Below are 13,198 nucleotides of genomic sequence, written 5' to 3' on the forward strand. Positions count from 1 at the left end.
GAATTCAGATATGGAGCTTTAATAAGTTGTAGTTACGCACAATCTACTTGTAATCTTGAGTTTTAAGTAATGTAAATTATTAAACAGTATTTTACGCATAAAAATGGTTTTTAAAAGTATTGATACATTATTTGTCTCTACGCTTTCGGATTTAAGTAGTGGAGGGAATTCTATTAGATTGAGGTTAATGAAGATATGTCGATAAAGAAATGATAAAAGAAAACAAAGAGACCGTTCTTTTTCTTTCTAACATGTGTTGTGCGCATTAACAATATTAACGCCTTTTGTTTTTAACTTGTGAAACGTTAAGAAATAACTAATTTAGATCAACTATGCAAAGTGTTAGTTGAGCAAAACATGATCGTCTTTCAGAAACTAATGTTGGGGGAATTCACCTTGATGCGATTGAAGTGCTTTCCAACACCGTTTGGCACAGAGCATCCCACCTTGAGAGGGGTCGGGATTCCTTTTTAAGATTACTTTCGAAAATAAATCCAATAGAGATTAAGTGGGGTCCATGGCTTTCGGAGATGGTGTTTGGGGTTCAAAACCTCGACTCGCAACTACCAAAATTTAAATCATATTTTGAAAAACCAACTTTTAAAACCGTCACTTTAAAAAACTAGTTTTCAGAACTATTCGTTTACAAAACCTAAAATTCATATGCCCAAAATAATATAAAAAACAGAGTCCAATTCATTTAATGCAATTTATCCTATAGTACAATAATACTAAAAGAAAAAGCATGCCAAATATAAAGGTGGCACTTGTTCATAGATTCTACACACTAAGAGCAATTTCATATCATAAAAAAGAACACTAAAAAGAGCAAATATGATGACCCATAAACATTAAAAAAAACTCAGCTCCAATCACATTTAAAAAAAAAAACCAAATTTATGGACCCCACATTAAAATAATAAATATAAAAACCTAAAAATTAATATTTGTAATTATTTGTTTATAATTTATTTTAAAAAATTTATTTATTTATGGATGGTGGTGGGGACCACCTTTTTGGCGTCCAAGTCTTCTCCGGCAAATTTGCAGTTCAAAATTCACCTCCGGCAAATTTATGCCGTTTATGCCGTGCGGTTGGATCCAAAAGAACGACAAAACTAGTGTTTTGCCATTCGATTGAAGTTGCTCTAAAGGTAGCATTTCTTCATAGATTTCCAAAGAAATATAATGGAATTGGAATATTGAATTCTTTTGATTCAAATTTCATTTCCTCATTTATAGGGTGTGCTTATGAGTGGGATTGATCGAGTTGAAGATATTTAAATAGCCCAATCCAATGTTTGTGGTATGAAAAATCTCAACCCAACCCAATCCAACTCAAACGGTAAAAGCTAATCGGGTTGATACTTTAGTACATCAAAATATTTTTATAACTTCAAATATATTGTTTTCTCTACTCATAATTCATTTTTCATCATCAATCATTTGATACAACTTATCCGTATGCAAACTAAGAAAACCACAAATCGACAATACAACCCTTGTAGGCAAACCAAATGCAAAATATGATCTCTCTCTACCACCAAGCAGTTGAAAATAAATACAGAACTGCTAGAACAGGTTTAATCAACCAATAAAGTCAGTCTATTGATGCTAAAATTTACTCTTTAAGAGTTAGTACTAACCTCCCACTTCAATGTTGACAAGAATGTACACGATGCTCACCAAAACGGAATTGGATTTTGTGTTGCAACTTCCTTACCTAAGTTTCCGTTTCCCTCTACGAATCGCAGCCGCTCTTGATCTAGAATCACCACTTTCAGGCGAGTCTTCAACAACCGTTTGTTCTTGTAGAACCAAACCACGGTTCCTGCAGAACTTCCTAATTGGTGTTGTCGGCAAAACCGTTCCATTTTCATCTGAAGCGGATTCTCGTTGAGAATTAGGTGATGCATCATAGGCTGGATTCCTGTTTGGCATGAGTTCGTCTCCAGGAGCAACCGAGTCCAGCATCAACTGTGAATTGCCAAACAGATTACAAGGTTTTAGATCATCTCATTTTTGTAGCCATTCTGTTCCTTATGGGTGCAATTGGTACAAGGACAGGACCGGACTGCACGAGACTGGTGAGGGTCAGGTAGGTTGGTGAATGAATTGCAGAAGATTTCAAGCATTTAATTTGATATGGGTTAGTTTAGTAATTTACCTATCTTCTCTCATTTCCCTAGTTCCTGTTCCACCTATATTCATGGGACAAAAAACTACACTTTTTGTCTCACTCGGTCGTGTTTTGACCTAGTCTAATTGTCACGCCAAAGGTGGGACAAGAAGTTTTTGGTCTATCCTGTCTTGTTATGTATCATGTACCAAACACACTACTGATTTAGAAGAAACTCAAGATGGGGTTAGGAATCTTATGATAACTGAAACATACTGGGCCAATGCCAGTAAATGGTAACCAGAAAATCTGATTACCAATCAATACCATATAAGAGAATAGTAAACTATCCAGATTAAATAAGTTGTACTTGAGTTCAAATTTGCATTTGACTGAAGTTATTCAAATATAAGTATCCGACTGTTTGGTGTTTCAAATACAAATATCCATATTTCAATTCAATTAAATATAAATATATAGCATAAGATTATAAATATCTGCTATACCGAACAATGTACAATATATAATATACACTTTCTAGAAGTAAAAATCTAATTACTAGCCGCTACATAGTGCCAGCCTCCTAAAATATTAAAAGGTAAAGCTTAAAGAAACCCAAAAAAAAAATCTAAAGCAAAAACTTATGAACAAGTTTTTTAAGTTGACAATGGTTTTCATATTTTATTTTTTGTATGATTTTCTGAAATGCAAATTCAGACATCAAAAATTTTAAGATCCCTCAAATTTGAGTTCGAATATTGAAATTTAAAATTCAAACATCAACATAAAATTGAAATTCTTGTAAAATTACCTTCCAATCTCTGAAATCAAATCTGAAGATAAAATGACTGTATGAAACCTCCTTCGAAGCAACTGCATTGGCAGCTGGAGCATTCTTTGGTACTGAAAGAAACAGCATTAACACATAAGGGTTCAAGAGGCATTCAGGCAAGTCTCTCAAATAAATTAATAGAAGGTTTTCCTAGCAACATGGTTTTAAAAAGTGTGTGAGGCGTCCCAAAAACAGACCTGAGGCGGCGCCTCTCAGTCCCCAAACGAGGCATACGCCTCAATTGTCTGAGGCGGTAACCGAGGCGGTGAGGCGTGAGGCGGTGGAGAGGCATACGCCTCGATACAGAGGCTAAATTATTCAAAAAAAAATGACTGAAACCTTCTCTATTTCTTTTTTGAAAACCCCATACTTCTCTAGTTCTTCTAAGCCCTATCTGCTACTCGTTTGTGTCCTTCGTTAGTTCCAGTTTTCTCCCACTTTCTTTGCATTTTCTTCTTCAGTTCTCTTCGGTTCACAGGAGTATTATATATATGTATATGTATATGTATATGCTGGATACACTTCTTTTATATTTAGTCTCCACTACATGTCACGGTCACACTTCTACTCCCACTTTGTTGATATTTAATATTCTTTCTTGATGAGTTGTGAGCATATTAATACATACATATATGTTAAGAATAGATCAATATTTTATTTATTTGTGACTATATCTATATTTTGTGATTGAAAAAGTGTATGTAGATTCTTCTGGTAATTTAGTATGATATATGTGTGTGTGTATATATAGTGTTAGTACTCAAGTGTGAAGTGTGTGTATGTATTGCATATATTTTCTGAGTAGAAGCAGGGAAATGCAGATTGGTATAAATATATATTATGTAGTATATATATTTCCACCTCAAGGCTTACACCTCGCCTCGTTGAAGGGAAACGCCTTGAGGCACGATTCAGTTTTTTAAAACCTTGTCTAGCAATGTTATTTGTGAAAGTGCTTACCCACTAGATGACAACCTTTCTCATCAACTTTTATTTCAGCTCGGCCATCTTTAGCAAGAAAGGACAATGCAAATAGGTTTTCAACAGTCTGTGCGAATGAGCTTCTATTCAACACTAGACTTTCAAGTTTGACAGTTTTATTCTTTCTCAACACATTAAACATGGTTGCCATGTTCTTATCAGTGTCCGTCTTCTCTTCTTTAGAACTTCCAGCAAGCTGCAAAAGCCAGCATAAAGTCAATGCACTTGTGAGATCCATAAAAGCAAGTAAAATCAATCAATTCTCTACTGCAGGCATCATGTCCGCACTCAGGTCAAATAAACTGGCTGCCTACTCTATGACTTCATATGTTAGAAACCAAACCAAACGATTCTTGTATATCCACACACAGAAGCGATATCTGGGGGGTTGGGATGTACAAAGACCTTACTTCCACCCCAAAGAGTAGAGTGGTCATCTCCGTGAAGACTCCCAGCTTGTGAAAGGTGTGGGGAAAAGCTTGTCAAAAAAGTATGAAGAATTTTAAAAAAGGATAGAGAAAACGAATAAGATGACCTTGAGACCAGAAACAAATGACTTCATATATGTCGTGTTTCCTAATATCAAAGTTATATTCAACCAGTTCAATCATGACTAGAACTGAGACATATATTAAAGTAAATCATGCAATCTACAGATGATGATAAAAGTATTAGAGTTACAACAAGAGATTCTACACACATGGATAAAAGTATTTAACCATTTGTCGAATATCTAAAACACTCTTCCATAACGAAAATATAAAGGAAATGCATCTGAAGGTAACTTCTAGTTTCCAAACAAAAGTAAATCATGTGGACCAACCAAGTAACATTAGTCTAAAGAATTCCAAAAATGTTGCAACATGAGACATCCTTGAAAGGATTTTTTTGCAACAATTGTAGACAGGGAGAGAATTAATCTCATGTGACACCCATATTTCCAATGCTCTGTCCTTTGTAAGCCAACATATTCAAATCAGAACCATTTATCTTGCAGGTCAGGAAACTATAAACTACAATTAGCATAACAATACAGGGTTATACACAGTGCCAAACCGTCAAAGAAAACAACTTCCATCACCTTGCAGGCTCGCACCACATTGAAATAAACGATTCAAGAAAGAATGCAAAATACCTCTTCACAGTTCATCCAAATATTATATTACCTCTTCAGGCCGAGCTTTTTCAGTTGGTCTTGTATGCTTTCTATGGACAACAGCCTTTCGTTGCTTGACTTCAGAATTCATTGGTCCAAGCCTGCAACAAACAAAGAACACTTTAGAGAGCAAGAGAAGAACAAGACTGGTAAAAGCACAGAATTAAACCCATCTGTATTTACATCGTGCAGCATCCATCACCCTTGAGAAAAACATGAGATACTGAAGAACCAATCTCCTTCCACCTAATAGAGTTCCTAGTTCCCTCAGCACCATCACTTCCTCCACCAAGTTGTCCGAAGTCCTTCAGTAGACAAGATACAAAATCAGCTGCGGTCACTCCTTCACTAGTTTGGGCCTTAACAGAGGTCATCAATGTATTAGTGATGTCCAATAAGGCCTCCGCATCAGCAACTTGCTCCCTAGGCTTCTGTACTGGAAACCAAACATAGCACATGTTAGGTGGTCCATCATCCACGTTTATACATAGAACAAGCTGATGAAGGCACTTTCAGAGAAATATTCATCACAAGAATTGTATAAAATGAAGTCATATTGCAATCTCACAAAGACAATGACTTGCTTTTTTCTGTCTTGTGTTTTAATTTGGTAGCACATTCATCTGTCATGTTTCCCATACCCTATGTTATGTAAACATGTGATAAGAATGATATGGTGCAAGCATGGTAACAAATGATTTCTTACAAAGAAATGGTCCCTTGAAACCATGAAAGAATACAACCATTTGCAGAAAACAGAAGAAGGTTAGTGAACACAAACTTGAACAGACAAACTAATTATGTACAGATGAAGAATTCAAATGATCTTGATCCTTGTTCTATATAACACTCGCCATTCCCCAAGTGGCATAAATTAAACCATGAAATTAAAAACTACACAAGAAGAAGTAACAAGATTGACATCAAGTTTCTAAAAATTGCTTGTTTGTAATTATGCCTTAAACTAATCGACTACTGATGCTCCAAAAGAGCATGTGAAATTTACAATCCTTGGTTCCTTGCAGCTCCCATTCTTTGGTAGTATAACAAATATATAGAACAATATGATAAACAACCAAGCCAATTATCCATAAGTTTAAACCCACACTGCAACACACAACACAAACCACTGACTCATACAACACAGTATGGTAGAGTAAGTTACCCAATTGATGCAGGCATTCAACTTCATCGAAGATTGAGTTAAACTTGTCCGAATCAGCCTTTGTAATATCATCTCTCTTGACTGCAACAAAAACAAAACCATTGGAAACCCCATAACTGACTTACATTACATAGGTTTCTACACCATAACAATAATAGAAAGTTAAACAACAAAAGCCTGATTCACGGCCAAAATTGTACCAGAGTGAACGAGTATTACCGCTTATCAGGTTCTTGACAGCAAGATATCGAGACCGAAGAACCCTACGCTCCAATCCATTACCGTTATTCTCGTCATCTCCTTCATTACGATCACTCTCTTCCCTCTTCCTCCGCCTAACACCATTAACTTTACTCTCACCACCACTCGGTTCACCTTTCACGCTTCGAACCATGATTAATGGACACAACAGAAGATTAGAAAAAATCTTGCTCAAATAACCTCAAAAAAAGGGAAGAAATCAATTGAAGTAAGGTAAATAAACCCTAGAATTTATGACAGAGAGAAGTGGCATCAATTGAGAGGTAAAAATATTGCAGAATTTGGGTAAAATCGAATTGTGAAAAGAAAATAGGGTTCGAAATCGAAATTCGAGCTCCAAAATTTCAAAACTTTTGATGAAAACCGCGATTTGGGGCCGCCATCCTCTTTTGATCTGTTTTCATTTTTTCCTCCAAATTTATAATTTGCCACCCAAAATACATTTCACTACCTCCAAGTTTATGTTTACTTCAAAAACTCCACTAAATTATAGGATATTTTTAATCTATACTATGTTAAAAAGTATTTGACAAAAATTCTTAAAAACTATTTTTTATACATGAATTACCGTATATTGATGTATATTACATAAAATTCAACATTACAAGTTAATTATGTATAATACAACTTATTAAAATTTCATGTTTGAATTCGTGTAACTACCTGCGGATAAACATAATCAAATAAAAGATAAAAATCTCATTTTAAAATATAAAAATCTAAAATATAATTAGAATAATTATCGACTTCTAACAAAATAATTAATTATTATCTTTATAAAAAAAACTATATTATTAAACCAAATATAAATTACTTCGTTATTAAACCTAAAATCAATTATAATAAAAAATCAATTAAAAATTACACAAAAAATGAGAAATTTTAAATAGTCAATTTGATACTAATATCAATATATTTTTGTCAAGTTTTTATGATATCTTCAAATTTATATTTTATTCGAAAATAAAAACATCATCGTTTTTTCAAAATCACGTAAGACCATATTATAAAATCGATTGAGATAAATAATAAAATAAAATATTAAAATCAAGATATATCTCGCTACATTGTACGAGTATCCATCTACTAAACAAATAAAACATTCTTTATTTTTCATTACATATTTAAATTTTTTTTAAACAATGATAAATATATTTTATGTTCTCAAGTAAATAAGAATATGTAGAAGAAAAACAACATTTTTAATTTTTTTACATATTTGAGCAAAACGTTGATTGTCAGCAATCTCAACCGACTCATATAAAACACGTCCCTTATGAATCACATGTAAAAAGGTATTTTAGAGTTATTTCTTATCTATGGAACTGAACATCGAAAAAAACGAAACAATCTCGTGTTTTTTACTAATATTCCAAACAACACGAAATTTTATAAAATTTAAGTTGATACGATGTGCAAGAGGAGAATTACATCAATAACCTTCATGAATTATAAGAGATTTATTTTTCATTTCATACTTCGAAATTTTAATTTCTCGAAAATCAAAACCCGTAGTTTCGACAAATTTAATCAAATGTCTGAAATACCCTTCGATCCATTCTTCAATTCATCATTCACAAGATCATCATCCATGGCCTTTCTTCCAAAATGTCCCTTGTCTCCGCCGTTAAATCTAACGGCGTTATTGCCAGACTTGACGGCGGAAAATTCAGCCTTCAAGTTATCCATGGCTTTCCTTAACATCCCGTTTTCAGCTTGTATCATCTCCAGCTGTTTCTTGACACCCAAAAAGGCATCTGCCACGTCACTGGATCCTGGCCCCGCTTTGCTTGAGGTCCTGCAATGGTCACGTGCCACGTGTTCGATCCCGATCTTGTTGATGATCAAAACCGGAAGTGTCTGGAAAGAAATCCCGGCCGTTGATTTGTTGTTCTTCTTCATCAGCACCATCGCCGTTTCCTCCGTCGCCGGTAGTCTAAATCCCCATCGGAAATTCAAATTAGCTTGTTTCCTCAAAGGGACGGTGGTCGTGGCGGTCATTTCGACGTCGGATAAGACGCCTTTCAGCAAGCCGGCGGCAGGAGATTCCAGCGGCGAATTGGAAAATTTCTTGCCGTTTTCAAACAAATCAACAATTACCGGCACATCTTCATCTGGAACACCACCACCGCTGTTCATTTGCTTCTTAAACACCGACGATTGAGTTTTTTTGACGGTGAAATCGCCGAATTGAGGCTTGAAGTGAACAAAAAAACTAGGGTTTTGAGCGCCTCCAATCAAATTGAATTCAGCGCTCATGTTCAATGAGCTAGAAATCGGAGAACCCAAATGCCCGATTCCGGTCTTGAATACGAGACTAAACGGATTAATTGAATCATTTGGACGATAAGCGACCTTCACAGACGGACCGGATTCGAAGAAAGTGCTGAGATTCAACGACAGCTCTTTAGATTCACCGGCTACAACACCCGATTGAAACGGAAACCCAAGAATATTGAGAGGCACTTTTGCTCGAAACAGAGGTTTTTGTTCCTCCCTAAACTTCATCGAAGCTTTCATGGCTACTCTTTGTCTATGTTCCCGGCGGTGAGGGTTTAAGAAAGAGAGGAGAAGTGTTTCAGAGTTTTCCGGCGGAGATTTCGCTCAATATAAAGATGAGGAATTGCATATTTTTAATTTAGACAAATCGTTTTTGTCAATATTCTAAAAATTCTTATTGTCCAAAATACCATTGTATTATTACTATTTTTACATAAAATTCTATGATCCTTGGGGTATATATGTAAATCTGCTTAAGGTGCCAACTAAATATTTGAAATTTGAAATTTTCAAAATTAGATGTTTTTAATATTAAATAAATAAATGTCCAAAATATAATTACGAGCCTTGGTTCAAATTTCAAAATTTTCTCTTAATGATTTTCAAAATTAATATTAATATTAAAAAAACTAAATACATACCACATGTTATATTTATAGTTTTTTATTACAGATTATGATCATATTCTGATATAAAATAAAAAACTTGATAACAAACGTAGTACAAAGAGGCAACTTGGAAATGTAGACTGTATGATTGTATTCGAATCTAATTACATAAAGTTGTGCTCTTTCTAGCATGATGAAATTGTTTACGTTTAAGACCAACCGTCTAAAGTTATGGGTTAAAGTATTACTAAACATAAGTAACTTATGGGCCGTTTACCAAACACTTACCTGATAAGTGTTTCCCGATAAAATTTAACATTATTATTTACTTGACGGGTAATATTTTAATCCACTTAAACGACATTGTATGCAATAATTTACCCGGTAAGCGCTTACCATAGTAAAAGTCGTCGTTTTCACCTATCAGGTAAAACTCTTGGTCTTTGTCTCGTTATTACCGGATAAAATTATCGGTTCTTACCATATTCATCCGGTGAGGTAATGTTACTTGGTAAGCGCTTACCCGGGTAAGCGTTTGACAAATGGCCCATTATTTATTTGCATAAACGTTTGGATGAATGTAAACTAGCCTATTGAAATGCTAGTTGAAACAACATTTTAGGTGCTTTATGATAGTTTTTTTCCAATTATAACTATTATCAATTTTGATTAATATGTATTACTATTAATTATAAATAAATATTAAGTATTATAAAAATTAATTATTAAATATTAATTGAAATTATTAATTAATTTTATTTATACGTTATATATTAATAATAATCATTAATTCTTTATAATTTATACGTTATATATTAATATTAATTATTTTAATTATATCAGTTATTTATATATTATTTTTTTTACAAATTAATATTCAATGTATTTAGTTATCAAAAAATAAATACAACAATTGTGGGAGTATTTATGTAAGTTATATAAAAACTAAAATTATAATTTTTTTGTTTCACATATAATAAAAATGTGCTAAGTGATTTTAGTAAAATATTTAATTTAGTCATCGGTTATATTTTTTGAAAAAATATTATTTATAAAAATATGTGAGGTTTATCAGTCTAATTTTTATTTATATTATATGTAATGATTATTTAAAACCATAAATTAATATGGATTATTTTAAAAATTGTTTTGACAAATCGAAAGTTTATAATATACATATATATAGGGTTATTTCAAATACAATCTATCGCATTTGTACAACCAATTCAACCCAATAAATTGAAATATTTATGGAAATGATTAGAGTTCATTTATTATGATTTAAATATTTATGGAAGATGAATACGGTTCATTAATTATGATTAATACTTTATATTAAGAAATAATCAAAACCTCTATAAAATCACATATTAATCAAATGAAATGGACGATTGAGATTGGGTTGTATTGGTTGCACAAATGACAAGGGTTGTATAATAACCAACCTATATATATATATATATATATATATATATACACATATGTGTGTATGTAGATTCATTTGAGAAGTAATCAACTGATCATACCGCTTTATACGATCAAAAATTGCGGCTTTAACTAGTCAAACGAAAAATAAATGGGTGGTTTCGTTACTTTTATAAACAAGTGCATATGTGAATCAAATAATTTATTCATATGTAAATCATACAAGTTCATATGTGAATCACAATGGTTTATATGTGAATCAGTTAAAATAGTTTACATGTGAATTACACAGGTTCACGTATGAACATATAATTTATATGTGAATTACACGGGTTTACATAGACACTTGTTTTGCCGCTTATTTGTAAAAGTTACGAAACTAACTCTCTATCTTCCGCGTATCATGCGGGGAATAATCCGATGTTTCACAGTCAAAGCCGTAAAATCTTGACCAGATAAAAGGCTAGGATCATTTATGTGCTTCTCAAATATTTACCACTTCTCAAATAAATAAATAAATAAATAAATATATACACACACAGACGTAGAGAATAATCAATTTGAATTATTTTAATTAATATGTTATATTATTATTATTATTGTTTGTACTAATTAACATGTTATATTATTAGGGAGTTGTTTTAATTATATTATAAAAATTGACTAATTTTTTAAAATGTCATTTTTAGTCATTTTATATTTCTCATCTAGCTTATTAGCTATTAGTTAGCTTATCGGTCAGTAATTAATTTATCAACTAACAACTAGTTTATCAGCTAAAGATTATGTAGCTTGCCAAACATAGCCTAATTTATACATTCGAATGGAATAAATTTACCAAATATTTATCTTTAAATATTTAACTAAACAACTTATATTTCAAAAGTTGGTTTAATTTGGTACCCGTATCATTATATTTGAGAGCATAATAAAATAAAACATCCATAAATTTTAAGATACACGAGTTCTCATGTAAAGTATTTTTTCTAAATATAATTAGTGTTGTTTTTTTAAATAAAATAAAATGATAATTTAATAATTTGCCTTTTATTTATTTGACATCTCATCAAAATATTTTATTAACTTTATTTTTCCATTATTTTTAAAAAGTCATTACTTCAATTATTTTAGGAAAATCGTTTGATTAAGTTTATTTTCATATTATGTTACTGAAGTTCTTGTTTATGTGTTTCTAACTTTTTGATAATTTCCTTGGTGTTGTTACTTTTTTGAATTATGATTTGTTACCCAAAAAAAAAAATTGTGTACCAAAGTTATAGATTTCGTAAAGTGTTTACAATGATCCAGAGGGAAAATTCTATGGTTTATACATAGATATTAGTATTTGCAATGTTTAAGTAAAATATGTGTTCACAAATGTCCAAAATGCGTTCGACCGATTATTCGGTGTGTCCGTGAGATTCTTTTAATTGGAGGGAAGAGAGGCGAGAGAGTAGATGAGAGAGAATACGTGTAAAATACCAATAGTACCCTTTATTTAACACACACATATACATACATATATATATAACATAAAAACCATGAAAATAGTTTTTGTGTGTTGTTTATTTATTTTATAGATGAAACGACACATTGAATTTGCATTGTTCATACAACTTTGTTTATGAGATGAAATGTCATAAGATGTTTTGCATGTAAAAATATATATTAATATACACTTTTCAATGAAACACACACTCATACTCATGCACACGAGGAAAACATGAACAATATAAATAGTCGGAATCAAACTTACTTCATTGTTTTTGGTCGATTTTCATGTGTGTTGTTTTATCTAAACAACACATAAAACTAGATTTCACAATTCATAACATTCTAGTCAGTTTCTGTTTGATCCGGGGTTTATAACTCTGTGTGTGTGTGTGCAAACCATGTTTTTTATACAAACCAATTACATCCATTCATTTTCATGATAAAATGTCGCTATTAAAGMAAGTTATTTTAGTAAAGTAAAAAAATAAAAGAAAATAAACTATTATTATTTTCAACAAGAAAAGGCAAAACGGAAACAAATAGTAAACTGTTGCAATCATTGAAATCTCATTTCCCGCATTCAATTTCGTGAACATGTTTCACTGGACATTATGAAATTGTTAAGGATGGAACAATAGGCTATTTAGAAGTGTTAATAATGAAACAGAATGAAACTGTTAATAACAAAACATAATGAAACCATGGCATTGAGAATAAAACATAATTAAACTGTTAATGATGAAACAAAATGAAACTGTGACCTTGAAAATGAAATAGAATGAAACAGAATGAAACTGTTAATAATGAAACAAAATAAAACTGTTAATGATGAAACAAAATAAAATTGTTAATGATGAAATGGAGTTACCTAGAAACT

The 13,198-nt window shown here is 32.0% G+C and overlaps 2 protein-coding genes across 2 annotated transcripts; both read right to left on the reverse strand.

Annotated features, from left to right (window-relative positions):
* Window positions 1-1,456: 1,456 nt before the first annotated feature.
* Window positions 1,457-6,856, reverse strand: LOC112513158 (non-structural maintenance of chromosomes element 4 homolog A). Its single transcript, XM_025119320.1, has 7 exons — window positions 6,473-6,856; window positions 6,254-6,334; window positions 5,272-5,524; window positions 5,099-5,189; window positions 3,912-4,128; window positions 2,931-3,022; window positions 1,457-1,977 (listed from the first exon to the last, which is right to left on the reverse strand). Exons 1-7 carry the CDS (start codon window positions 6,645-6,647, stop codon window positions 1,720-1,722), a joined length of 1,167 nt encoding a protein of 388 aa, XP_024975088.1. The 5' UTR covers window positions 6,648-6,856; the 3' UTR covers window positions 1,457-1,719.
* Window positions 6,857-7,884: 1,028 nt separating this feature from the next.
* Window positions 7,885-9,111, reverse strand: LOC112513404. Its single transcript, XM_025119654.1, has one exon. It carries the CDS (start codon window positions 9,032-9,034, stop codon window positions 8,045-8,047), a length of 990 nt encoding a protein of 329 aa, XP_024975422.1. The 5' UTR covers window positions 9,035-9,111; the 3' UTR covers window positions 7,885-8,044.
* Between the last annotated feature and the right edge of the window lie 4,087 nt (window positions 9,112-13,198).

Source organism: Cynara cardunculus, assembly GCF_001531365.2.
Source record: "Cynara cardunculus var. scolymus isolate 2C chromosome LG 5, CcrdV1, whole genome shotgun sequence".
NCBI classification, from domain to species: domain Eukaryota; kingdom Viridiplantae; phylum Streptophyta; class Magnoliopsida; order Asterales; family Asteraceae; genus Cynara; species Cynara cardunculus.